The sequence below is a fragment of the Chelonia mydas genome, chromosome 11 (genome assembly GCF_015237465.2).
Source record: "Chelonia mydas isolate rCheMyd1 chromosome 11, rCheMyd1.pri.v2, whole genome shotgun sequence".
In the NCBI taxonomy this organism is placed as follows: Eukaryota; Metazoa; Chordata; order Testudines; family Cheloniidae; genus Chelonia; species Chelonia mydas.
In genome coordinates, this window is record NC_051251.2 from 18,400,171 (window position 1) to 18,427,824 (window position 27,654).

At 40.4% G+C, this 27,654-nt stretch overlaps 2 protein-coding genes across 12 annotated transcripts in view; one reads left to right on the plus strand and one right to left on the minus strand.

The window, feature by feature from the left end:
• RAB3GAP1 (RAB3 GTPase activating protein catalytic subunit 1) overlaps window positions 1-1,708 on the plus strand; it is a 49,772-nt gene extending 48,064 nt beyond the window's left edge. For 5 of the 6 annotated variants that reach the window (XM_037912851.2, XM_037912852.2, XM_037912849.2 and 2 more), the window contains one exon: window positions 101-1,708. In XM_037912851.2, the coding sequence (XP_037768779.2) occupies window positions 101-343 (243 nt within the window). In that variant the 3' untranslated portion in view covers window positions 344-1,708. The remainder of the gene's footprint in view (window positions 1-100) is intronic. The other variant, XR_005227407.2, reaches the window with a different exon arrangement.
• The window catches only part of ZRANB3 (zinc finger RANBP2-type containing 3), a 184,756-nt gene that overhangs the window by 43,084 nt on the left and 114,018 nt on the right, over window positions 1-27,654 (minus strand). For 2 of the 6 annotated variants that reach the window (XM_043525051.1, XM_043525052.1), the window contains 4 exons: window positions 27,082-27,484; window positions 24,292-24,423; window positions 18,561-18,655; window positions 12,817-12,865 (listed from right to left, as the gene is read on the minus strand). In XM_043525051.1, coding sequence (XP_043380986.1) covers window positions 12,832-12,865; window positions 18,561-18,655; window positions 24,292-24,423; window positions 27,082-27,484 — 664 coding nt within the window. In that variant the 3' untranslated portion in view covers window positions 12,817-12,831. Of the gene's footprint in view, window positions 1-12,684; window positions 12,866-17,735; window positions 17,900-18,560; window positions 18,656-24,291; window positions 24,424-27,081; window positions 27,485-27,654 lie in introns of those variants that run through there. The other 4 variants (XM_043525049.1, XM_043525048.1, XM_027823285.3 and 1 more) reach the window with 4 other exon arrangements.

Sequence of the window (27,654 nt, forward strand, 5' to 3'; positions counted from 1 at the left end):
GTGTAAATTACCACATTTTGTTTTTTCTCTTTCGAAATAATTTCTGATATTGGTGTTAAGAATAACCTGCCCTTAAGTGAAGCTTCTGGTTCTGTTTAAGGTTGCCACAATGACTTCACTTGATGACGAACTGAAGAGGTCAGGCTCATCAGATGAACGGAGACTGAATTTAGGAGCAGTTGCAGATTTCCCACCGCCTGCAGGCCGGGAGCTCATTTTACGCATAACTGTACCTCGTCCTGCACCTTACTCTAAACCACTGCCTCAGCGTATGTACAGTGTAATCACAAAAGAGGATTTTCGACTTGCTGGTGCCTTTTCAGCTGATACAACATTCTTCTGATGTCACTAGCTTTTAGTTATTCTTGTATGTCTTCACAAGTGGAACACTATTTCTCTCTCTCTCTCTCTCTCTCCACGGAAATAAACACTATGGACCATGCCAATCTGTGGACAAGGAGAGGGAGGGGTAATTAGTGATCAAGAATAACTTTTCCTTAAGGAGTCGAACCAGCATCTCCAAGCGATGCCTGCATCAACCCTTATTTCTGATATTTGGGACAGCTCTACAAGTTACTAGACACTTCAACTGTCTAAAAATCTCCCCTCTGTCCAAAGAGTTGTATATTTTTGCATTAGCTAGTTTAACAATGGATACTTCACTGGGCTTCGTACAAATACTTCATGTTGAAATTACAGTGCAGTACATGCTGCTTTTCAGTTTCTAATCTAGTCCTACTAAAGTTGTGTTAGGCAGTCTATTTGAAGTGTAAACATTAAATAGTTGTATTTATTATCATATATAAAAAATATAATCTTAAATTTTTCACTGAATTCCAATGGCTGATTTTAAAATGTTATTAGTTTGAGCAAAATGTATCTAGAGAAAATTCAATCTTGTGCTAAACTCTTAACATGAAGTATTTGCCTAAAAAAGCCCTGGATTACATGAATTGGGTATCTTTTTTTTCTCTGAACTGCTGAAATGGATATTTTTGGCTATAACAGGGTATTAAGCCTAAAAATCAACCAGCCTTTAAATTGATCATTTACAATTTTCGAGCTTTTATGTCCTCCTGTCTTGGAAGGAAGTATGTTTCCAACTGTAGTATAGACAGACACTCATTAGCTCTCCTTCAGCTAGTGTGCTAAAAATAGCAGTGGGGCCATGGTGCCTCAGGCTAGCTGCCAGAATACAATCAGTCCTGACTCCCTGGGCACATATTTGGGCGGCTAACCTGAGGCATTGTGGCCACACTGCTTTTTTAAGTGCACTAGGTCAAACAGAGCCAATGTGTCTGTCTACTCACGCTAGGAAGCATACTCACAGCTACAGTAAAGAAATACCTTAAATGTGAGACAGCTGGGCCAAAACTATATGTAAATCATGATTACTTAAGCAACTTATTGATGCTTATAGATAGCCTACAGCATGCATCTGTGTTCCTGTTGATCTGGTAATAAAAGTATTATGAAAGAAATATGAATCACATGCTGTAAACTGCTTGTCAAATACCATGCAAACAGTATGATTTTAATGTGTGTGTTGATGATTTAAAATAATCCTTATTACAACAACTTGTGTTGGTCTGAATCAGCAAAGGATCATAGCTGCATTGTAAATACATGTCAAAATGGCTGTGAAACACAGTTTTGTTGCTTGCACTTATTTGTCTTTGGACACAATACAATAAATCTTAAAATATAATTGGCTATTGAAATTGTTCACTTTACTTGTTCAGTTAAAGTGGTAGTACCTCAGGTAATACAAGTGGTAGGTATTAATGTACAAGTTGATTCTGGAACCCAATCACTTGCAGTAACAGCTTAAAATTTTGACAAATGGGGAAGATGCCCATCTTTTCTCTTCATGACAATGTGTGAACATCCAGAGGTTTGGGATCTTGACTACTTTTGAAAATTGCACCTCAAGTAGCAAAAGTTTCTAAGGCCCAGATCCTCAAAGGTATTTAGGTGCGTAACTCCCATTCATTTTGTTGTACATAAATACCGTTTGAGCATCTGTACCTAAGCACACTTTAACCTTTTACTCTGTACCTATTAGAACATGTTATGGAATGGAAAATTAGATCATGAGATTCCTTTTTTGTGAGTATTACTGTAAAACTTAGTGTGTTGTATTAGGAAAAGGTATCCCACTGGGCTTAGACCTTATCACAGTAGAAGTGGGGTCTAATAGAACCATACGTGAGTAGACCAAATAAGCAACCACATTCCAAGGAATGATGGTCAGAAACCCTTATGAATTATTCCAGAGCTGGCAATGGACCAGGTTCGTATTTGAGAGGGTAACTCCATATTTAGAGGCGAGGAAAGTCTTTCACAGGCCAGTTTTGTGATATAACTTTAACTGATTTTCCATTCCCCTCCCATTTTCCAGGTGCAAGGACCTACTAAGTTAAGAAATCTTGGTGTGAACTTTTGTACTATACTTTTCCCATATTTTTAAACCAATTCACATTGCCATGGTACCTGCAAAGTATAGCTAACTTCCTTTTAGGGGGGAAACAAAGGCAAAACCCCTCCGTGTGTGTTTGTATAGTAGTCTCTGGTATCATGTCCTTTTTAAATTTTATTCCTAACATAGACATCACTGCATTCTGTTCTCCTGAAGGATTTTGTATAAAGGTAGTGTTGAGCAATTACCTTTTTTTTTTGTTTTGTTTTGTTTTGTTTTTGTTCAGTGGCAGTTCTGAAAAAGGGGACGAGGAATTTCTTTGACCCAAAATGAATTTAAAAAAAAATTGTAAAAAATTTTGATGAATTTCAGGTTGAGCAGATTGATCCAGAATGGAGGAGTGGTGACATCCTTTAACTTTTAGCCTAGTGGTTACAGCACTTAGCTGGGCTACATTTTCCCCTCTGCCTGCTATGTAGAAGGTATTTGAACCTCCTACATGACTAGAGAATGCCCTAGCTATTCCACGGTTGTTAAATGATTAGAGCAGGGACTAGAACAGAGGTGGGCAAACTATGGCCTGCGGGATCGTCCTGCCCAGCCCCTGAGCTCCTGGTCCCTCCCCCACAGACTCAGCGTGCTGCGCTGCTGGCCCAGGAGAGGGCCGCACTGTGTGGGCAGGGGGGCTCACCTGAAGCCTCAGGAGGAGCACTGGGCGGCTGCACAGCTGGCTTCTGTCTGGCTACGCGGCTGCCCCTGCTCCTCCTGAGTCCGCCCATGTTTGCAGGGCTGTATTCTGAAAGAGGCTTTAGAGGGGGGCTTGTCAGGGGGTAGGGGGTGGTCAGGGGAGTTGGATGGGTTGGGGGTTCTGAGGGGCACAGTCAGGGGGTGGGAAGTGGGAGGGGATGGATAGGGTTAGGGGAGGCAAGGCCTTCCCTATCCAGCCCTCCATACAGTTTTGGAACCCCGATGTGGCCCTCAGGCCAAAAAGTTTGCCCACCCCTGGACTAAACTTTGGTCTCCCACCTCCAGAGTGAGTGCCCTAATTCAGTGGCTCTCAATGTCTCCAGGCTACTGTACCCCTTTCAGGAGTCTGATTTGTCTTGTGTACCTCAGGTTTCAACCCATTTAAACTACTTGCTTACAAAATCAGACATAAAAGATAAAAATACCACAGCATGCTATTACTGAAAAATTGCTTCCTTTTTCATTTTTACCATATAATTATAAAACAAATTAATTGGAATATAAATATTGTACTTACATTTCAGTGTATAGTATATAGAGCAGTATAAACAAGTCATTGTCTATATGAGATTTTAGTTTGTATTGAATGTTAGTGCTTTTTATGTTGCCTGTTATAAAACTAAGCAAATATCTAAATGAGTTGATGTATCCTCTATGTACCCCTGCCTTAATCAACAGACTAGAGTCATTCTCATGCATTCCCTCGCCCACTGCCTATCCACTGTGATATGTAGTGGCAATTCATAGTCATTCATAATTTATACATGGTGGAACAGCTTCAAAAGAAGAGATTGAGAGATCCACACCAGAATTTCCCCAGAGGCCTGCAGTGAAGGCACTATTTTGGGGGGAGGGGGAGAGACCTCAGTGTGACAGGTTTCCCCTAGGGTGCCACCTGGAACTGGGGTACCACTAAGCCCCTGACTCACCAGCCTGGGCTCCTTCTCTCACTGCACAGCTGTGACAAGCTGCACTTTCACCAGCATTCATACAGGTAGGGACACACCCAGCTGTAGTTACATGCAGGCTCTCTAACCACCAGCTTCCCAACCTGGGACCCCAGTACTGTCCTGCCCTGGTCAAATCTGGCCAGTATACGGGTTTAATACCTGGTCTGCCTCTCCATCAATGGGAAAAGAACAATGCACACTTGTTGTAACCAAGCAGAGATTTTCCCCAAGCACTTCAGTGAAAGATCACTGGTTTAGATTAAAACAAAATCCATCCTTCTCTAGTTAAACTTATTTTATAAGTGATAGCAAACAGACCAAAGCAGATTACTTTGTAAATTGAGTTTAAGATATGGTGATAAACAGGCTGGTAGATTCTTAAGGCTGCCTTGGCTCTGCAGGTTGGGTTTTCTAGATTTTCATCTACAGGTTCGAAATCCCTCTACCCTGGGACCATCACTTGTCACAGTTCAGTCCTTGTTCCTTAGGTGTTTCTAGGTGTGTTGTAGGGAGAGTGAGGTCCCCTCATGATGTATTCCCCCCCCGCAATATCTTCTTCCCACTTGCTAGAAAGCTCTTTTGCTGTGACCTGGGTCAAACAGTTCCCATTGTGTAGTGCTATCTCTGAGAGGTTTCTGTTGTACACATTCCCTGGGGTAATCGTTATGCTTGTGTGCATTTCCTCAATAAGCCATTAACATTGTTTTTACAATTGTACCTGTGAGGCAGCTTGTGGGTGTTTTCAACTTCACAACATGTTTCAGTAACACATACATAGCCAAACTTCACATACAACAATAGCACATGCAATCCAACGAGATATTAATGTCTAGCAGCTCAAGCCTTTTAGAATGATACCTCACACCGCATACTTTGTACAAAACATATCCTAATTACATGATAGTGGTGAACACTGGGGTGCCATAGTGTCACACCAATTTCACTTCCTTCCCCACATCAAGCAGAGGGGTGAAGATCTGGCTTTTTGCTTTAGAACACCTCATTTCCTGTCTCCAGTAGCCTGATTTCATTTTAGTAGCTTTTTGGTGCACGTTTCCACCTGCAGGAGCATCTGCACTCCCGACCAGCTCTTTGAAATAGTCCAATATCACCTATTAAGCCTAAACCTGTAGGACTTATTCCCTATCGGACACATCCCCTCTTTCGTCCTCCATACTCACCCTCATTCCCTGAAATGGCGGCCTCATTTTATCTCACTTTAAATATAGTGTGAGTATATTGCAGAGAATTCTCATTTGGATGTCTACACAGCAAAGAAAAACCCACGGCTGGCCCATGCTGTTTAGTTGCTGTGTAGGCTTCTGGACTTGGGCTGGAACCAAAGATTGTACTGAAGTAAATCTTTAACATACGCTAGTTCAGTATCCTTACTTGGCATAGCCTCTTCTGCATTAATGTTCTGTATATCTTTTTACAGGCACCTTCTGCATATCATGTTTTAATCTACTCTAGCAGCTCCCACCACTACCATGCTTTCTGAATTAGATTAATCTTCTTACAGCATAGAAGCAAAAGCTTTTTGTAAAAAACCAGATTGCAATATACAGTATGTGCATTACTTTTCTTGTGATCATTTGCCAAGTCCATGCAATTTTTGTAAGCTGCATAAATGAGTGCTACATGATTTTTTTGAAATCTGCCTTAGCCAGTCACGCATGATCATCTTACCCTAAATTGGCAAAACTTTTGTTGCTCAGGGGTGGAAAAAAAAATCCCCCTGAGCGACAGAAATATCCTGGGGGGAGATGCTCGCCTGCCGACGCAGCTACCGCCACTTGAGCTGGTTGTATTACGTTGATGGGAGAGCTCTCTCCCATCGGTATAACATGGCGACACGAGCGCTGTTACAGCTGCGCTGCTGTAAGCTTGCAAGTGTAGACATGGCCTTAGTTTGTACTGACTTCTCTAGCGCTTTTTAGGTAGCCTGTTGTAAACCTAGACAAATATCTGGATGAGTTGATGTACCCCCAGAAGTACAGGTACCCCTGGTTGAGAACCACTGCACCAGAGGCAGGGATGAGCCTGCATAAGTGACATTATTTAATGCTGCAACATAAGAGGCAAGCAATATGAAATGCTAATAAGCTGGAAAAGCACTTACTCAGGATTTATTTTTCTATCTCGACATCAGCAGTAGTTCTCTATCCATACTCTTGAGTAGGCTGAAAGGTCTGTGGAGAGAGTTTTAGACTATAGAGGAGTATTCCATCTTATCAAGGACCTGCCACTAAGATAGAGCAGAGGTCCCTGCGTCGGCTTCACTCAGTCACAGCTCCATGGCTGCTTTCCTTTTTTATCATTTGAATCACTCTTCCTACTAGAGGAGTGGCGAAAGCACGGAGAAAGCAATTTGGTCAAGCGCAGTATTTGTTTCCAGTGATATAAGGTCTCAATCTGTGAAGAGTCCCATCTTTGTTTTGACTGCATGAGAAGTGGTCCAGCTGGGGTGACTTAGTTCTTTGGTTATCACATGGAATGTGTCTTGGTTCAAGGGGTGTTCTGAATTGCCTATAGCAGCTTTTGTGTTCACTCTCCCCTTTATGCAGATCAGAATGCTTAAGGTTAGGTAAGCTTCTGCTCAGGAGAGCATCTATACCACTTCAGTGTATAGACCTGAGCTCCCTTTGTGATTTGTGTATGCCAAAGTCATTGGGCTGATTGTACTAGAATGTGGTCTTTGGTCATCCCGGTAACGTAGGACAGCCAACCTGATTGTTCATTTCAAGGAGGCTGATACGTAGGACTCTTTCAACTTGACCACATACCCTTTGCATTATGGTGTTTCAGGGGCACTTTCCTTTCTGATAGGCTGGCATCTATGGTTAGGATTTTTCAGTCCAGACTGTAAATGGAGCGTTCTACAATTATGGGTGGTTTCCTGGTTTCCACCAGCAGATCACTGTTGATGGTATCCTCACTTATGTCTGCAAAAGAATTTCTTGCTGCAAAAGGATTCCAAGTCTTTGAGAATCCTTGGAGCTCACTTATGTACAGTCTCTCTGCATAAGGACCAGAAGACCTACAAGCCATAACTAAAAATGCAGGTAAGTTTTGCTCAGGTCCACTGGCATAGGAGGGTCCCTGGGGTTGACTGCAGAGTTTCCATCCTGAATTTCATTATCTTGGTTCATTCTGGTTTTTTTTAATCTTATGGATGAAGAAGATGGGGGTAGAGCCCCGAGCATCATTTTTTCTTGAGGGATGGATAGATAGATGTGAGATCGGTTTCAGAGTAGTTTGATTCAAAGTTGGAGAGGGAATGGAAAAGGGATGTGAAGGAACCTGTAGCAATATTCCTGAGATCCTGAGGAGTCAGGGCTCCAAGAATGGGATATCCTATCCCTATTTCTGGACAGAGGCAGGTCTGCTTGGACTGGAAGGAAGGATCAGGCCCATTCATTGATCTGGACTTTCCTTTGGTGTATCAAGGTCCTAGCTCCTGGAATAAGGGGAGTCCTTCTCTGGTACTTTTTTGTTTGAAGTAGAAATGAAAGAAGTTCCTGCCCTTATATAAGGACTTCTTGAAGTTTGCTGGGTCAAATGCTTCAGTTTAACCACTTTATTTGGGTACAACCTTATGAAGCCTTCATTCAAACAGGATTTCATCCTAGAATTTTGAGGCACAGAGAATTTACTATGCATAATAAGGCACTTCTTGGCATTCTGCCGCTCTGTTCGGTTGCCTCCTCCATACTTGCAGAGGGAAGTACAAGGGGAGAGGAAGGAACTTGGCAGGTGATCCTCTTTGGTGAATGATCCCCAAAAAGTCATCTCCTAGGTTGGGGGAGGGGGTCAAAGAATATTACTCACTGCTATTGCCCCCATATTTGGCTTTAAAAAGCTAGAGAGATAGCACATCATTTCAGCACTGCTGCTTTGTTTGCTAGTAGTTGAAAGCTCAATTAAGCTGCAGTGAAGACAAAATTCCAGCATTTGATAAACAAGGCAGTTTCTACACCAGCCAAACGTTTATCTTCTGTGCCACGCTTTCTGAATTAGATTAATCTTATTACACAGAAGCAACAGCTTTTGTAACACTCAAATTTCAATAGTGTATTAACCAATTCTTTTTTCTCTACTGGTAATTTACAGAGGCTATGTAGTTCTTGTCTATGCTGTGTAACATGACAGCAACTTAGCATCCCACTATCACCAAACTTTTATGTGTGAACAATAAAAGAAAACAAGTCTCTTAAACTTCAAACTGAAATATTTTTATTGTATTTTAATGATGAATATCCCTGTGTCCTTTCTAAGCATCTCTGGCTGTAACACAAGACAGCCTCTTGCAAAGGCTCCTCCATACCGGAACCTAATTTTCAGTCAGGTACTTGATGTTATTGATGGTCTCTCCCTCTCTCTGATGGCAGTATCTTCCTTCTTTGGCATTTTAAACTTCATTGGGTCTGGGCTGGAGTTTGATTTTTGCTATAACTAGTTCTGTTTGACATAGAGTAGTCATTTTCCCTGGATCAGAGTGCTGTTTTTCTCTCCATGTATCAGTCTTCCATTACTTTACTGCTTCAGATTTTTTCCTCCATATTGTTTATTGGCTATGCTAAGCAGTTTTTGTTATACTCTCAGGTATCTGCAGGAAGAGAGGTGCAGCCCAAATGTCTCACACAGGGACAGAGGTCATGATCCAGATGTTTTTTCTCTCAATTGGATACTGTGACTCGTTTTATGGTAAAGTATAAGTTTACCTGTGCACAAATGAACTTATTGTGGCAAACCAATTTTAAAAAGAAATGCCACACTATTATATTGTTCTCTGCTGACTGACTACCGTTTCTAAGGTGGGTGGCTCAGTGCTGGGACTTGTCCCTGCTTCACCCTCTTCTCTCATTCCACAGTACATGCCCTGCTGTTACTGAGAAAAGGACGAAATATATCATTTCATAAGGCTCATGAATAGCTTCCACAGTGGCAATTTACTCAGCTTTTGCTCCTTGTGCTACACAATCAGACCCATCTCTTCTCCCTCTCATCTTCCTCCTAACCATGGAAGCTGTGCATGTGCAGTAATCTTCCACCCATGTGAAAGAACCTTAGACAGCAGCCAATCTGAAACAGGAACCACTTCTGCCTGTGGTCACGCTGCCGTAATACAAGTCTCTGAGGAAGCTGAATACATTTCTGAGGGCTTCAAGTATGGTGAGGACATTCATAAAACCATCAGGAACATGTTGCAATGATGCATTGTGACTATGACATCAGGTGCTTCTAGCAGAGGGGGTGTGCGTGTGTGTGTGTGATTTCCGAACAGCTGAATGAAGAGAGAGGTTTTTAACCCTTACCACAGACTATATCACTACATGCCCAAGTACTTCTCCCTTTCTCACCAAACTACAGCCCCATCTCCCTCAAATAAAATGGAATTCTTCACAGTTTGTCGAGCAGACTAACAACCTTATTTTTCCCCTTCCCCACCTCCTCTACTACTTTCTGTGCAGGGAAAGGAAGGAGTAGTTCTGTTGTTTCAGTAACAGCAAAGCAGCAGAGGTAAGAAAGGCAGACTGGCTTTCTCAGAGCACAATTTGAAACACTTTGTTATTCCAAAATTCAATAAAATGTCAAGTGAGATTCAACTGAGGAGGTGTTTTATGGCTTCCATATCCATTATGTGTTAGAACTAGGCTTTAAATTATTCTGAGTTTTCAGATACTGTGGCCAGCTTCACTTTAATATGAGAAACTGGTGGCCTTGTTTTCCTATGACTCATTGCCCTCCCTTGTTGGGCTATGATACTAGGCAGAGAGGCTGATTTTCTCTTTGAGTAAATACCAGAATTACTACACTAAAACCAGTTTGCCCCACCTCTATTTAATAAAAAAATCCTGTAACATGATACTATTGTATACCCTCCCCAAGACTGATTGCTACCCAGAAGCCTGACAAGCTAAACCTTTACAGATTAGAGAACATTCAGTTAATTTTTGATAAGTATACTATTAAAGTCGATATTAAAAAGAAGTGCAAGCAGCTGAACAGCTAGGTAGGATTTAATTCTATAGCTTTAAGTCTCACAATATTGCCTGTGGCTCGCAGACTGGATATTAAATAACTGAATTCTGAGATAGGGAACAAAACCCCTGCTTTTGTGTCTACCTCAGTTATTTGTCCCCTCTTGCTAGCAGTTTCTGGTGGTCTAAAATTTAATCTGTTACAGCTTGTGCTATGGGTCTGAAAGGAGACTAAGAATTTTGGCTTTCAGTAAGTCCCCTTCTCCTAGATAAAATAAAGGTCTAGCCAGGAGCTGTTCACTTTCACTGGTTTTGTTTTCCAGGAATGAAGGGGGAGACTGTCACAACAGCACAAACCCTAAGCAGTTTATAGATAATAACCTGGTAGTTAGATTTGTAATATATTCAAGCTTCCCTAGGGCTAGTTTTACCCAGCTTTGGGAACAGTCTCATCCATGGTTTTACACTTTAGTGCACACATATGGAAGTCTTTCCACTCCCCTCCCTTTACTTCCTCACCATTCATGAACTTCACTCTATATCCAACCAACAATGGCCAGATTTTAGACAGAGGCACTACATGACTGTCTCTTGGCAGGGGCACATAAAACCACCTTCACAATGCTCCCAGCAGTTCATAGTAGGCCAGAGTTCAGCTGCCCATGTGTGACACTTCCCAGGGTACAGCCTAAAGTGCTGTATTTCCTCAGCTCAGCAGTCTGCAGTGCCTTTTACACTGCTTTATTATGAACAGCCACTACTCCTGGTCCTACTCATACACAGCCACTAGTATGTAAAATCACTCCCAGCTGAATACATGAATGCTCTCCCAACCACTCATGAATTACATACAGAGTAGCACCTACAAATTCTTACTCCCAGTCTTGTTCCCCAGAAATGTGCATCTCGCACTGCTCCATATTCTCCTGGCCAGTGCAAGCTCATTGATAGTCCAGCATTCCAATATTGGGAAATAATTAGGAATAAGCCCTACTTAACTCATGATATTGTGGAAATTGTGGATCCTGCAACATTAGGCTTCCACTGCAGTTTGGACAAGGGCAGACCCGCTGTGCACAGGGCTGACAATGGGAGCCCGGCCATCCCTGAGCTGAGAAAAGGAACCCCTGCTCTCAGGCCCAGGCAGCCAACAGCAGAAAATCACAGAAAAGTAATAATGGACCTTATTAACACAAATAATAAGGTCCATTGTTACTTTTTCACTATTTTCCACAGCTTCTCTGCAACTCAGCTGCAATTTTTGAACAATCATCCCGTGATTCAAGTAGTACCTTAATTATACACCAGGTTTGTATTCTCAAGTAGAGGTTCCCCAACACTTAATCCAAACAAGTCTCTTCCCCTAAGATGCAACAATTCATAGGCTAGATTTCCTTTTCAGCCAGGCACCTCTCCCCCAATTCAATGTTCTTCAGGTATTCGTTGATACCGTGAGCAGAGAGATTGGACGAGGAGAGAAAAGGGTTTGTGAAAGTCATGGTCTCTCATTTTTGTACCTTCCTCTCTTTGAGGATTACCACCCCTCACCGGGGTATGGATGAACTGTCCCTGGTGTACATGAGATTTGAATGGTCTCTGGGATGAAATGTAAACTTCTTGTTTACACCTTTCCCCCCGACTGGTGAATGGACCGTTAAGCAGGTAATGACCCCATAGCACCTTGCTGGCATGCTAATATGTCTATCTCTGAGAAATTGGTTTGTGGGCATTACCCAAAACTAGAACATATTTCAGTAACAATCATATAGAAAAATCTCATAATTTTACATGGCAGTGTTGTTACACACATTTCAACAGGATAATAATATTCAGCAGATTATGAGTTTTCAAATGATACCTCAAAAGGCATGCTTTGTACAAAATGTATCATAAACATATAAAAGTGATGAACAGGGTGTCACAACATGTCACTGCTCTACTTCATCACCAGACTGACCCAGCCCAAAGGCTCATTTTAAACAGTAGATTTTCTAACTCAACATTGCATTTAGCATACAACCTCTCCTTCCCCACCTCATCCCTTATTTAAAATAGTTTAGCAGCCTCAGAAAATTGTTCCTATAACTAAGATGCGCAGTTATCTGTTATTCACAATTCAAAGTATTTTTCAAAATTAGTACAGAGAACAAAAAACGCACCAGCATGAATTTGCTGGCAGAGTCATCAATTATAATTATTTGCTATGTACCAACAATGTTGATTTCAGAAGAAGAAATAGCCAGAGATAGTAACTATAAAATGACTTATGTCTTCAGCAACCTCAACCTGCCACTAGGAAAGAGGATGTGTTTCCCCTCGAATTGCTGACAGTAGCACTAAATCTTCACAAGAAGATTTTCTTTTATCACTTACTGCCTCCCCAACAGTTAAAAACAAACAATACCTTGCATTTCTTGTTATAGAACTGCCTAGGCCACACATGGGTGATTCAAAATAGGTTCCACTAATTGTCTTATGCTTTGGCTTGTTTAGGAAAAGTGGTTGAATTTAGGTCTGGTTTAGCTAGTAACCAACCTAAATTCAACCACTTTTCCTAGTTTGGCAACCATTTTAGTGTCTGCATCTGATTATTGAATGCAGCTCTATTTAATGAGCTGGCATACAAGTAGGCCACAAATGCACTCATACCTTGTAAACACTTCCCAGGGATACGAAAACGATATCTAGGGTCTCTGCGATGCATCAAATGAAGTCCTGCAACACCTTGAAGTCACCCACTCAGACAGATGTAGAAGGGTTCACTGCTTCATCAGGGGAGAATGGAGAGATTGCATTAGAGACTAGTATTTTTTACCCTTTGCAGGTGATGCCCTTCCTCAGTTTCCTCTTCTTGCTTCTACAGTATTTGAGTCTACACTACTTGGCCTAATCTGTGTCTCTTGTGGGGGGATCCAGCTCTGGAGACAAGTAGGTGATGCAGACCTTTTAGAGCAGGGATAGGCAAACTTTTTGGCCCAAGGGCCACATCGGGGTGCAAAACTGTATGGAGCTCACAGGGCCTGCCAGCAGCCCCGACCCTGAATTCATGCCACGTGGGATGAGCTGGCAGCTCTGCCCCTGCCCCTGTCCCTGCTGCGCTGGATGGCAGGGCAGCCCGGCCACACCCCTCCACACTGGGCAGCTGGGAGCCCGGTGGATGACCTTTAGCACACAGCTGAGCTGGGCCGCAGCTGTGTGCTAACTGGGCCGCACGCAGCCTGTGGGTGGAGAACTGCTGACTTAGAGAAAGATCCAAACATAGAGCATTGCTCTGAAGTATGTCCCTCTCCTAGACAGAGTAGGCAGTGGAAGCGCCTGTCATTAACAGATGGACAGGGCTTGAATTCTGGAGATTTAGCTTCTGCCATAGTGCTATTGCTCCTTTACAAAGAGGAAGGGGATCGGGTCTAGCCTAAATGAAAATATCTAAGCAAAACTTTTTTCCAGGTTTTTATTAGCTAACGGGCAATAACTAAGGCTAAGATTTAGTCACGGGTATTTTTAGTAAAAGTAATGGACAGATCACAGGGCAATAAGCAAAAATTCACAGCCCTGTGACCTGTCCATGACTTGTATTATAAAGCCCTGACTAAATCTAGGGTGTTCTGGGGGCGCCACTAGCTCTGGGAGGGTGTATGGGGGCCTCCGGGGCACCTGCTGGTGCTCGTGGGAGGGCTCTGGAGAGCCCGCTGGTGCTTGGGGGGTTGCTCCAGGGCACCCGCTGGTGCTCTGGGACGCCCGCTGATACTTTGGAGGAGGGGGCTCCAGGGAGCCTGTTGTTGCTGAGGTGGGCGGCCCAGAACCGCCACTGCCACTGCTGGATGGGGTGGGGGAAGGGCAGCCTGGGACGACCACTGTTGCTGGGAGTGTCAGTGGGGCTGGCCTCGGGGCCACCCGAGCTGCTCTGGCAGCCCTGGGGTCAGGTGCACCAGCAGGCTGCAGAAGTCACGGAGGTCCTGGAAAGTCACGGAATCCGTGACCTCTGTGACAGACTTGCAGCCTAAGCACTAGCTACTTAACTATAACAACTAACTACTAATTAGCTAACACTTGCCAGTGCGCGGAGAAGATGGACACTGCAGGGGCTCTTTTTTTGCTGCCATTGGTGGTAAGAAAGAATTGAGGGATGGTTGGGCCTGCTCGTCCCTTTATGCTCTGGGAAGGGGTGTGTGAGAGCACATGTAGGGCACAGGCGTGCCTGCAACTGACAATGCTGGCCAAAAGAATCCAATCTTATGGGGTACATGCCTGGGGTCCATGCTCATCGAGAGTGGAATCCATGCAAACAATCACTAGAAGAAGCATATTGTTACATCATCATCAAAATATAATGGATGAAGGGAATAAGAAGTAAGAGCAGCTGAACTTGCAAAAAATATATCCTGTTTTCATGCAAATATCTTAGTTCAGAGTTTCTCAAATGTGGCCACCAGCAGATTTTTTTGAGGTCATGACAGCCTCCAAAACACCCCAACAATCGCTGAGATGTTAAGCATTAAAGTTACCTTATAAACCCCATAAATCATAATGTACACTCATTCCCTTCTAAATATTACAGTATGGTACAGTGCAGGCAGAGCTGAACTACATAGGTGTGGTTTTCTTTCAAGTCACAAAGCGTATTCATTGGCTAATCACTATGTTTACATCTCATGCCACTATAGCTCCGTAAGCAGCTATTGGCCAACGTCATCATCGGCAAGATCACTACGTGGTGTTTGGGTAGGTTGACACTGTTCATGGCAGAAAGTGAAAGAGTTAAAAATGCAAATGGATATCAGAAAAGTTTTTCAAAATATCAGTGCCAGAAAAGCACCTTGTATATGATACAGAGATGGTCTCAGAAGAGCCACATACTGCTAAGAAAAGCAGAACATGGAAGGAAGAAAAACCAAACATTTCAGGACCAATGTGAAACGCAGCTGCTTGTGTTTCTGAAGCCATCTGATTCAATTTCCGAGCAAGTTGCAGTGTGCGCTTTTTGTAAGAAAGAAATTAATCAAATTAAAATTTATGCAATGCAACATCATTATAGCACTCATGCAGGGAAAGTTGAACAGAATGACCATGGTGAGTTTCACAGGCGCAAGCTGTTTAATGATTAAAAAAACAAGCTCAAAAGACAACAGTGAGGGCTCAGAGATTTTTTTTAATGAAGTGGATTAGATAAGGGTGGCTACTTTTAAAGTTGCACTACTCTTAGGGAAAGCAAGAAAACCATTCAGCGACAGAACTCGAAGAAAAGTGTTCTGGCCGTACAACCGGAAAATACGCGTCAGAGATATACTTCTGAGCAACAACATGTGACGGAGGAGCCCAAGTGATCTGCTGAATTTTCTAGAAAAAGAAATAGCTAAAAAAAAGTCACAGTGAGCCCTTTCTACAACCTTTGCTCCTATGATAGCCCTGTCACAAGGAATCCCAAGGTAATTGTATGCGTTCGCATTTTTGACTGTGATTGCCATTGTTTGTCTGAAGTGTTTTATGTCAGGTGAGCCTCAGTGATTGGCCAACTGGCAAACCCATTTTTGAACGTGTTCAGGCAAAAATGGAATAGTGCCGTGTTAGCTTTGACAGTCTGTGCGGCTTGACAGCTGATGGGGCAGCGGCTCTGCAAGGCGCACAAATAGGGGAGCTGAACTCAGAAACTTTTTGTTTCACGATTTTGCCCACCAAGAAGTACTTGCCAGCAAGGTTGCAATGAAAAGTATGGATGAGATTGAATCTGTAGTGAAAAGGTACATCAATGCCAGCGGTGTCAATAAGGGGAGATTTGCAACTCGGTGCAAAATGGGCTGAGAGACACATAAGGTGCTTCTGAATTACAACCTGATCTGCTGGCTTAGTTTTAATAACAGAGGCTGTTTGAGCTGCGGGAAGAGCTTGTTGAGGCTTTGAACACAATTTCACCAGAACTATCCCAAAAGCTACAAAATCCAGAAGTACATGATTTTTTTGCTATTTTTGAAAGAGTTTTTACCAAAGCTTGCTTCCTTGTACTGGAGTTTCAGAAACCTCACCTAATGATATTTGACAGAACTGAAGTAATTAATACATTCAGAATGACGATCAGTGACATCATCCAGCACCTACAGGAGGAACAGGACTCTACAGTTTTTTATCAGCTTAGTCAGTTTCTCAGCTGTCAAGATGAGAATGTGCAGTGAAAGGTCAGCTTAGCTGTAACTGAATACCTGAGTATCCTCTTGGAGGCTCTTGAAAATTGTTTCAGGAAAACTTTTTCCATCAGTACACCTTTGTGACCGACCCACTCAGCAATTCTGGTTCACCTTTTTTGGCTGCAAACAAACTAACTGCCTAGCAAGACAGATCAACTTCCTTCGACACTCTCAAGTACCTCATGCTGCAAATGCGCAATGATGCAAGAATGCAAACATATTTCAGTCAGTCCAGTGTTACAGTACTGGAGGTTTGGAGTAATGTATACCTGTTTGAGGACACCTACAAGCAGAGTTGCTTTTCTTTTCTTGTCCCAGTTTTCTACTATTGTGCTGTGTGAGAGTGCATTTGGTGAACTGCATTTTCTGAAAGAACACGTACTGAAACTGCTCACTGATGCTAACCTGGAAGCTTCCCTTCTAGTTTCACAGAAGACCTGGGATTCTTCAGACTTTCCATTCAAAGAGCTCCTGAACTTTTGCACATAGTCTGATCCAATCCAGAACTTTACTAAAGTACAATGTAAGAGGATTCTGTTTGTTGTCACTATCATCATTATTATTACTGAATTGGATTGATTTTTTGTCTACACTTATGTAAGAGAGAAATTTTGGACATATTTGGAGATATGTTTTTAATTATTATTTGGACTTTTATTATGAAAAAGGATTTCTAAATTTAGTTCAGAATTGTACAGACATTGTTTCTCTTGTGTTTAGGTTCAGTAAAGAATATAGACAACTGTACATTATTTTTATTAATTAGTTTTCAAAAAATCCTACATAAATAAATTACAATGATTTGGACATGTGTATGTGCATATGCATTTGTTTTTTTCTACATTTAATTAAGAATTTTAGGAAAAATCATCAGAGCGGCCACCAGCAAGAGTTGGTAGCCACCAAAAAATTTGTTGTGAGAACCCCTGAAGTTAATAAAAAACCCACAGAAATAATTTTTTTTATATTCTAAAAGTAATTTTTAAAAAAGTTTTCTGAGAGGCATCAAGGATACTTTACCAGCTAATTCTACTTGCTTAAAGAGAAAACAACTAAGAAGAGGTGATTAACCAGTATGTGAAATACCCCACTGCCATAGTGAGCTAACTTTGGATGTTACCCTTCCAAATTCAAGTAACAAGACTGTGATCACAGTGAGAGAAAGAGATACATGGCTGTCAGCATGAGCTATGCAAATGAGAATATGTTCTGGAGGTACTGAGAACGCAAATTTTATATTATCTAATACAAAACAAGCTCCTATAGGAAATACAGTGTTCTCTGTCACATGTGTGTTCAATACAGTTTCAGGTTCAGTTGGATTCAGTCATATTTTGAAACATTAACCATCTAATGTACTATACAGCCCATGAAAAGAGCAGTCAGTACATTTGTTTTGAAAAATGAAATAGAAATGCAGTTAGCATAGGAAATAACCTTCAAGTAATTCTGACAATTAAACTGTTGCCACTTCTCTTTTATTCTATCTGAAATGTAGCCAAAATAATTGCTGAAAATAAACCCAATCCAAACTCAATTCCCGAACAATGACACACACAGTTATCAGTCTAGGTATTCACATGTCGGCTATCACTTTAGTATCAGAACATCTCCCAAGTACTGAAAAATAGAAATAGAAAAATAAAAAACTAAAAACCTTCGTCCCTTACTTCATTTAGGGTACACTTGTCTATTTCTGTATGTTAAAAACAATTTTAATGTTGGAACCAAAGATACCAAATAATTATTTAAGCAAAGACATCTTTACTGTAAGATGTTTGCCCCTAGTATGTCAGAACAATGCAAGGACAATGAAAATTCCAGTAAAGCCTCACCAGTTTCTGACAGGTGGAGTTACAAATAATCTAATTTGGAAACAGAAATACAGTAGAAAAAAAATAGGTCCTATAACATATACTGAAACAACATTAAGTTTCTGACTTAGGACAACAAAACCCAGGATATATAGTTTTAAAGCTACTGATCCATCTAGTGAAGAAACTGTCATGATACATGATGACAATATGATGTTGTGTTGTTCTGACACCCCAGAAATATTGAAACAATTATAAAATAGAATGGTCACTTCTTTCCCTAACCTTGGTTTTAACTGAGTAAGATTTATCAGAAGTTACTCTATTAAAAGAATTAGACTGTAAAGATTCAGAATTCTGCATCAATGCCCAACCAAAACCCATGCACATACATGATAGTTCTGAAATACTAAACTAAACACATTTGCATTTCACATCAGTAGTATATGATGCTATATCCTACTCACATCTTTACAAAAAATTTTGTGATATCAGATCCATATTTTGAAGCTAAAGAACGTCTTTTCATCTGGCTTCTTTCCTTGGCTTGTTTAGCAGTTCTCTGAAAAGAAAGAAAGATGTGTCTGTGTATATTAAAAATTACTTAGCAACAGTATTCTACATTTGAGTTTACCTTGATTGTTAAAGAATTGGGGTCTCATGTTAGATCAAACGTGTTGTACTACTTATCACATTATCTAAAATATAGATGCTTGTAACAGGGTGACAACTTCCAAGTTCTTGTTGAACTAAAGTCTTCCAATTTGGCACACTCATTTCTTTATGAAGTACTGAGTACAGGAGAAAGATCAAATTTGAACACTGATTTTTCTATTAGATATTACAGGAAGAACATCAGTCTTACTTATTGGAATAAAACTCTTCATGTGTTTTTTTAAAACTAGAATCTTGAAGTCTGATATACTTGTTAATTGATTGATTACAAAAAAAACATATTTGGGCTTTGCTATTTCTACTATAAGTCACCAAAATGTCAGTCTATTTATAAAAGTGTTACATTAATTTCTTCTGCAAGGTGCTCATGTGGTAGAATGAGGCAACCAATTTGGAGAAATGATGATAATTTAAATTCACAAGTTCTATTTAAGGGATTTTAGACAGCTAACTGTTGAAGGTGACTATTGAAGTATGTTGCAGGCCCTGATGTTCATAACCCTGTCCACCAGGGTGCATTGCCGTCAACTAGTACTTAATATTTAGCAGTCAGGTAGCGCTGTACATCGATGCTGTGCAAATAAATGTTCTTATAGGGAGTTTTGTGAGGACTGATAACATGTATTATTTCTTTCCCAACATGGATAAACAGACATAGGACAAATGGCTAGCACCAAGTCACACGGCAAGTCAGTGGGAGAGCCAGGATTAGAACACCGTAATATATGGCTCCAAGGGGGATTAGAGAATCACTTTACATACATCTTATGTTTTTAAAGATGATCTATGCCTGTATCTTACTTTTTATTCATAGTTCACCTGCATTAGTGGAAGAGACTCATTTACCTTAAAAGGCAGCATCTTTTAAAGCTTTTTCTAAAATTACTACCATTTGATGGTTATTTACTTACCTGTGCAAAATAAGTTTGATAGTCCTAGTCCAATTCTTAGTATACAAGTGTCTACATTAAAAACACCAGTGCAATTGGCAGTAACAAACATCCTTATTGTCTTTTTCAGCAGTGGTGCCAAAAATCAAACAGGTTGCTTTGAAGGTTACTAACATTACATTATTACATGATCCTTTCATCCCCACTTATACTCTCCTCCCTCCAAGTTAGGTAGAACTGAGACACGTTAACAACAGCTTCCAATGGTGTTATTCATTCTGTACACAAACAATGAGAAATATCCTATCTGGTAATTTTCTGCTAGCAGCTTCTCTCCTCGTTCATAACAAATGGATAATGCCTTCCATTGGTGGACTTTGCAGGTAGTCCAGTGTTGTTGCTGGAGGCTCGAGGACTAAGCTCAACTCTTCAGTTCAAGCCACCAGCAGAGTTCTTCCAAAATTGTAGCCACACTTCAGCAACCGATTATTAGCACTAGGGCAACAACTTGCAGTGATATCAACTAACTTTAAGGTAATTATATGCTTAAGTCTCCTTTCAGAGAAAATTTTCAATTTGTTACAAATTGTATTGCAGTAATTTACCAGTCAGGGTGGGCTGAATGAGGAGAGAAGTTGTATCAGAAAGAAAATGATCAGGTAAGAAATTTCTCATTCTGTTACAGAGCTTCTCTCCTCGTTCAAAATAACTGGGAATTAGTGAGCAGTGAATCACAGACTTACAGAGAGGAAGGATAAGCAGAATTATTATTATTACTGGAGAACAACAGGCAGAAATAGACATACTCCCCATTACAAGAGCTTTGTAATTTAAGGAATTATTTTGGAACCAACCCACCATCACTTTCCTACCAAAGGATGCCTCTGTAGAAGACTGGAAATTCTGTTGCAATCTTCTTAGGATGGGGTTCACACACTTTTGTCCTATGATACCACAAAGGACCTCGTAGAGGAAGCCTTGATTCCCTCACTCCATGGTTTCCCAGATGCCTAGCATGCTAACTGGTGCAGGATTTTCACATCTTGCTTGCAGCATCTTTGAGGTTCTAAGGCCTTGGCATTTTTGTATAGGATGAGATGAACAGGGAACAACTGGTTTGTGCACTTTATATGTTGGAGATTTTGAAATCTGTATGGTATCCTCACTCTTATGGCCTATGAGATCTTTTGGAAGCAAGTCCCCGTCTGAAAAGGTGACCGTTTTTTTCACTCGGGGTTAACTTAAGGGGTAAGTTAAGTTTTAGGAACTTAAGGTAGAGAGTGGTTGATGAAGTTGTCTGGGACACTCAGACTTTCTGTGCCTCTGGTGTGGATACAGGCTGCCTAACAAACTCTCCTAATGCTGTAATGTGGAGCCAGCTCATGGAGAGGAAGAGGGACAGAAAGAAACCACTTCTCGCCTTTCAGATTCTTGGAAGACCGAGAGTCTGTGACTGAAAGTCAGACAGGCACAATTCCCATTACACTGCTGCCCGAGAAAGGGCTTCACAGAAATCACAGGCATCTTCATCCCAGACATGCTGAACACATGTGTCTCATACAGTAATCATGATACAGAGCACGGTTAGATCCCCTGTATAAGTGGAGAGCCCAAGCAAACACACACTCATTGGTAGGAAGTCAAAGGAGAAATAATTTAAATCTGTATTTTTGTGTCACTTGTTCACTAATAATACAGATTAATTCCTCATGAATGAATATGTGCTTTTGTCCTTTTGGGACCTGGAGCCTCTGGAGTTTGCAAGACTTGGCCCCAAGCAGGCTGTGAGGGGTCCTGATCTCCTTGGAAATCTTCATGTTCCTGGTCACGCCTTCCATGGTGGAGTTACAGCTTTGGGTAGGGAGTGTGGCCCAAGCATGCCAGTCTGACTCAAAGCCCCTTGTCCTGCCAGAGCAAGGGCTGATGGCTTATGGCAGTAGAGCAGAGCTTGTTTTCTCAAACATGTAACCCTGGCAAAGGAAAGGTCAGTGGCTTGCAGCAGCAGGGAACAACTCACCCTCTGAGGCTCCTGAAAAACTGCCTATAAACTCCTCAGACTTGGCTTGATGTTTGTAGGGCTTCTTTGCTGTCATAGTGGTGGTGGGGAGGGCAAAGGAGCTCACTAGAGGTACCGTACCAGACAAACCCGACGGTTAGAGACTCAGTGGATTCCACAAGCTCAGGAGAATGAGCTGAAATGAAGTTACTGTTCCATGCAAATGAATAAAAATTCAAGTTATAAAACAAAATGGTCAGGAGAAACTGAACTACCAGCTTGTTCCGCTGCTGGAGGAAGAAATTTTGGTGACCTGAGATGAAGGGCAGGGCTTAATCTTGGAGCTTCCAGCAACAACACCACTGGACCATCTCTGAATTCAATAGATGTGAGGTATTACCCATTAGTGACAAATGAAGAGAGAAGCAGTGCAGCAGAAAGAATTTCAGCTTCAGTCTCCACTGGTAAAAACCTAGCAACAACTTTCACATGCACTGAATGTACCATGTATATGCTGCTGCTGTACAACCCAGCATTGCACAACCTTGGAGCATGTATGCTGCCTACAGTGGCACAGTCTGTTCCCAAACCCAAACTGGGAATTTTTGTAATGCTTTCTTTTTACTATTTATCTTACACTTAATACTGGGGAAAGTCTGTTACCCCTAAAGGAAGTCTGCATACTCCAACCTGTTCAAATGTGGTTACAAGATCACTTGCAGAGTACCTGCTGGTGTGACACCTTGAGTATATACCAGCAACCTCTAGGAAGCTGCACTTCAAGAAGCTACTAAAGGAGTGAAAAAGACAACTTAAATTAACATGATAACTATACTGAAATCCACCCATACCTCTTTATTGGGGGAAATCAGTGTCTAGCACTGAGGATATAGTATTTCAGGTGTAATATTTTTATTTTTGCAGATTATTGTTTGTAGTACCAGGAACCCTAGTAATGGACCATGACCCCACTGTGCTAGTCATTGTACACACATATTTTACTTTCTAAAAAACAGGATAATCAAATTACTTATTATTTTGACTATTCATAGCACATAGGTCTTTAGCACATAGTATTTTTTGTCCAACTTTTACAATCTTAATACTATTATTTGCAAAGAAAACAAAAAAGAAAACTCCTAACCTTTGGATAAAAATTGGGGGTTTTATTGTGTTCCTGAAAACTTAAATTTACTACTCCCAACAGAGAGTGTGTCTAAGGCTACCACTATAAATCAAACTAAGTAAGGGTTACTAATTATGATTACTACTGTTGATTATTATTGCCTTTGACAGTTCATTTTACTTATATTTGTAAAGAACAATGAAACTTGTTTCATTCAGTCTATTTAGTGACCTGATCCTGTCATATTTTCCAATGTACTATGTTCACTGGTTGCATGGTCAGCTGAGTTACAGGTTACACAGAAACAGGAAATGTGGGTTGATGCTTTAAGGGGAGGTGATGAGAGGGCCAGGAACATCTCTGTACATCTTACATAACATCATCTGACTTCAGTGGGGCTTTACACAGGCACAAGGATGCACCCACCCAGCTACAACTGTAGGATAATGTCCTTAGATGGAAGGCCCACTGATAGCTTTTTATTTTAAATTAGTCAAAAAAGATAGGAAAAAATAAATTATAAGTGTACATAACTGAAATTAACTGCATTAATTGATATTTAAATCAGCTCTGCCTTATATACGTCCCATGTTTAAACTCTGCAAGACTGCAGAAAGTATGACTGTAACTAGCTGCACGATAGAGATAAAAAAATCTTTTATTTTAACGGTCATAAGTGTAAAATAATCAGGATGCTGTAAAATCCTAGTGCCTAAAATTACAAATATTACTTTCTAATCTATTTGTGCTGTTTGGCCCAGAACTCCTCCTCTGTTGGGAGCTAGCATGACTATAAATAGTAGCATAGCCATGGTAGCATGGGCCCTGGCAGTGGAGGCATAGCTTAGCCATGCCAAGTACAAACTCATTTGAAACTGGTGTGTCTGTACTTGGCATGGCTAAGCCATTGCAACTCCCTGTGCTACTGTGGTTACACTCCTATTTATACTTGCACCAGCTCAATGAGAGCTAGCGCAAGCACATATATGAGAGCAGGGGAAATCACACTCCTCGCTTGTAGTGTAGAGATAGCCTAAATTATCACTTACGCCTGAAGTATCCTATTAAGTCCTCCTCAAGAGGTAAAGAAAGAAGCAGCTTCTACTGTATCCATTATGGAGAACTTATATAAAGTAATGCTTTCAGTAGTTTTATATCAAGAAGTTTCAACAAACCGGATCTGAACCCATTGCAGGTCATATCAGGGGATCAGGTGGGAATATATTATAGCATATATGTAGTGCTTATACACTTGAGCCGATATTTTGAACAGCAATTAGCAATTTTGGGAGCACAACTGAGACATTTATAAAAAAAGGACTGGTTTTCAGCAAATGATGAGCACCCAATCCTCAGAAAATCAGGCCCCTTTGAAGTGTATCAAGTTTGGTGACCAAGAAGTCGTCCAGTTATTTTTGAAAATTATGGCTGTAGAATTTTTCATTGACACTTCCATAAATTATCTATTTACTTAAACATACAGGGGATTATGAGTTCTGATTTATACTGACCTCCTTATGACAAACTGTACATAGAGTCTGAAGATTTTCCAGAGAGCACTGTCCTCCTCCACTATAAACTGGTTTGATATGATCCACCTGCCAGAACTGGCCTTCTGCTGGGTTTGTTATAATTTCATTTAACTGCAGTAAACAAAGGACATAGCATCAGAAATTTTAAACAGCCAACTATGAACAGACGAAATTGTGTCATACATTCTTCAATCATGTTTATACAGGCAACCAGGAGTTATATTTTTAGAAAGCTTATTTTCACCAAATGCACAGTAGTTTGATACATTAGAGCAAGTGCTAAAATGCAGGACCCAAGAGGAATATCCTAATGCATCTGTGTTCATTTACAGAATTATAAAAAAGAAAACTGAGAAAAGATGCAGAACAGAAATTAAGATTTTTGTTTCTGAATGACACAAGCAATATGTCCTCAATGTCTATTATTTTATTAATGGCAGGTGTCAGTACTAAAAACAAATGTCAGGTAAGAAAAAGTGATGCACCTTCAATCTTGTCACTTACAAAATAAAAAAGTCAAAATACCATCATAAACTTGGCAATTCACAAATAAGCAGATACTGACTGTGACTGTTTAATGTTTCTACTATATTTAGATGTAAAGTTTCAGTTTTGTTGATCGGTCTTCTAGTGAAGAGCACAGTGAAACATTATAACCCCAAGAAAGCTTTCAAAAAGACTAAGGACTATTGTAATTTAAACATAACGTGGAGGTGAACAGTAAACAACATAGTAGTGTTGTATAAAGGATGTAAAGAAAAGAGACTCCTTGGTCTTTGTGGTTTGAACTCACTTATTTTACTCTTTATATCTTAAAATGCTGATGGCTAATGCCAATGTTATTATTTGTTTCTAAGTTTTTCATAAGTTTGAATGGGCACTGGTAGGGTTCACCACATATAAATTTTGATCTCTGAAGTGGTGTTTATTCAGTAGGTGCCAAATGGCACTGTTCCCTCCGAATCAATGCAGAAGCAATGACCCATCATGAAAATGGAGGAAGGGTGTTATTATAAGTGTATTTTGAGGAGATGCAGAAATGACATCCCATTGTCATTAAGACTTTAATGAACATTTTGAAATAATAGGAGGCATCTGAACTAGTGTCTTGGCCAATGTCCAGTAGGGTTCAACTATACCTAATCTTTTGTTGCTTTAATTGGATGTGGCATTCTTCACTTCCTGTCATAAACTAACTGTGCGTTGCTGGTGTTGCCATGTTGTAAGCTAAAAATAGCTGCATTTCAGTGGTGAATGAAGCTATCTTTATTATATAATTAGATGACGCATGTAATGCAATGCTCTGCTTTTTAAAAAACACCTAGTTTTTCTTTACTGTTAAGCAGGTCTAATCGGACAGATACTGTACTTGCATCTAAAGAATGTTGATTTATTTTCAGTTTGTAAATATATTTTTCGTATAAGAGTTATTTGTTAAGCGGCAGCCAATCAAAATGAACACAGTTTATTTTACTGAAAATAAATATATGTGTTAAACTTCTAAATCTAGATGGAAGAATAATCATCATTTCAGCAGTTCATGGTAAGACATTTGTTTTTAATGCTACAATTTCCATTTTAGTCTACAAATTAATAAAAGTTATGAAATTATTTTAAAGAGGTAAAACAATAATATTTCTGCTGTATTTAAAACCTTATATTCTTTGTAGGAAAATCTGATGCCCAAAGTTTTGTCAGTTGGTGCTCAAAGCTTCTCAGGCTACAGGGCTTTTGGAGCGTCACGTACAGAGCTTTGAGTCACAACCTGAGGAAGCTGGAGTGTAGGTTAGAGCTTACTCATCAGGCATGTTCTGTTTTAAATACATGAGATGTGACTATTTGACTGACTCTACTGCTATACTACCCAGCTAATTCCTCTCTCCAGCTCTTTAGTCTTTAGCCCTGAGTTCTCATCCTGTGCATGTATGCAAGTTATATTTTGAAAAAAAGAGGAAATTCCCACACAAAACAACTTAGCTTAGAGTTAAGAATGCTCACATGTGCTTCCTCTCAAGGCAAAGATTTAAAAGGAAAATATAAGTTAAAGCAACACTCACAGCTAACAGCAGCAGTCTCTAAGCATTAACCCACTACCATCATGATAATCTACACCAGTGGTTCTCCAACTGTGGGATGGGCCTCCCAAGAGAGGCATGGGAACGTGTCAAATACAGTACAGTTCTGTATTAAATAAACAACTAAAAAAATAAACGGAAGGGAAAGTTTAAAAAAAAGATGTGACAAAGTAAGGAAATTGTTTCTGTGCTTGTTTCATTTAAATTAAGATGGTTAAATTAAGATGGTATGCTAGAAGTAATAACCAGTAAACTCTTACATCGTACTGCATTAGTTATTAAATGGAATTTAAAATTATCTACCTATCTTAGGGCTTTTAGAATATCACTCATTACTGTACTACAGCACCTTTCATGTAAAATCTATAGCAATAGTCAAGTCCCTAGTGGACTTCATGGAATCATCTGGTACTTCTCCCTTTTTGGGATTAAAATTCTGCTTGGGATAGGATTTTTTGTTTTTAGGACCTTTTTTTTTTTTTTTAAACTATTACCTCTTTTTTGTTGCTGTGAAGGATGATGGGGTAGAAGTGTCCACCCCAAGTAGTTCATTTGTTGTACATTTTTCTACTCCGTTGATTGATAAACACTTGCTTTCAGCCACTTACCTTTTAAAATGACTTAAGGAGCATAACCACCACCTGCCACAGAAATACATTGATTTACGTTACTGCTTAAATACCATTGCCATTACCTGTCCTAATGGAAGCTGAGACATCCAAGAACTCTCCAGAAGATTCTTACGTTGATTCTTAGGTGCATTTTTGATGCTAAGGTAGAGTTCCTGGGCATTGAGATTGCAAAGCTGACAAACACCATGTTCGACTTCAAATACTTTACTCCTCAGGTAACTCTGACTAGAGCGAATTAAGAAGTCTTCCTGGCATTTAAGAGAACAAAATCGTGTTTCCCAAGCAATAGATTTGCAATCTTGGTCGAGATGAACTGTTGGTTGTTGGCAGCTAAGACAAAGTGGATTTCCTTTATTATCTACAGCCTGTAAATATCCTTTGTATATGGCAGGATCTTCAACAACTTCAGCCTGAACTGAATCTGCATTAAGAACAGGGGAAACTTTTCCGTCTTTTAAAAGTAACCTGTGATAAGGACAAGAAGCAATTATTTAATAAGACTGGACTTCATCAGGGTCAGTATACAATACTTATATACTCAATATCAACTATTAAGTTTCTTTTATCATGAAAAGTACAACTCCAATGAAAACTCATGCTGCTTTGGTTGGTCACTGTACAATGCAAATATCCCA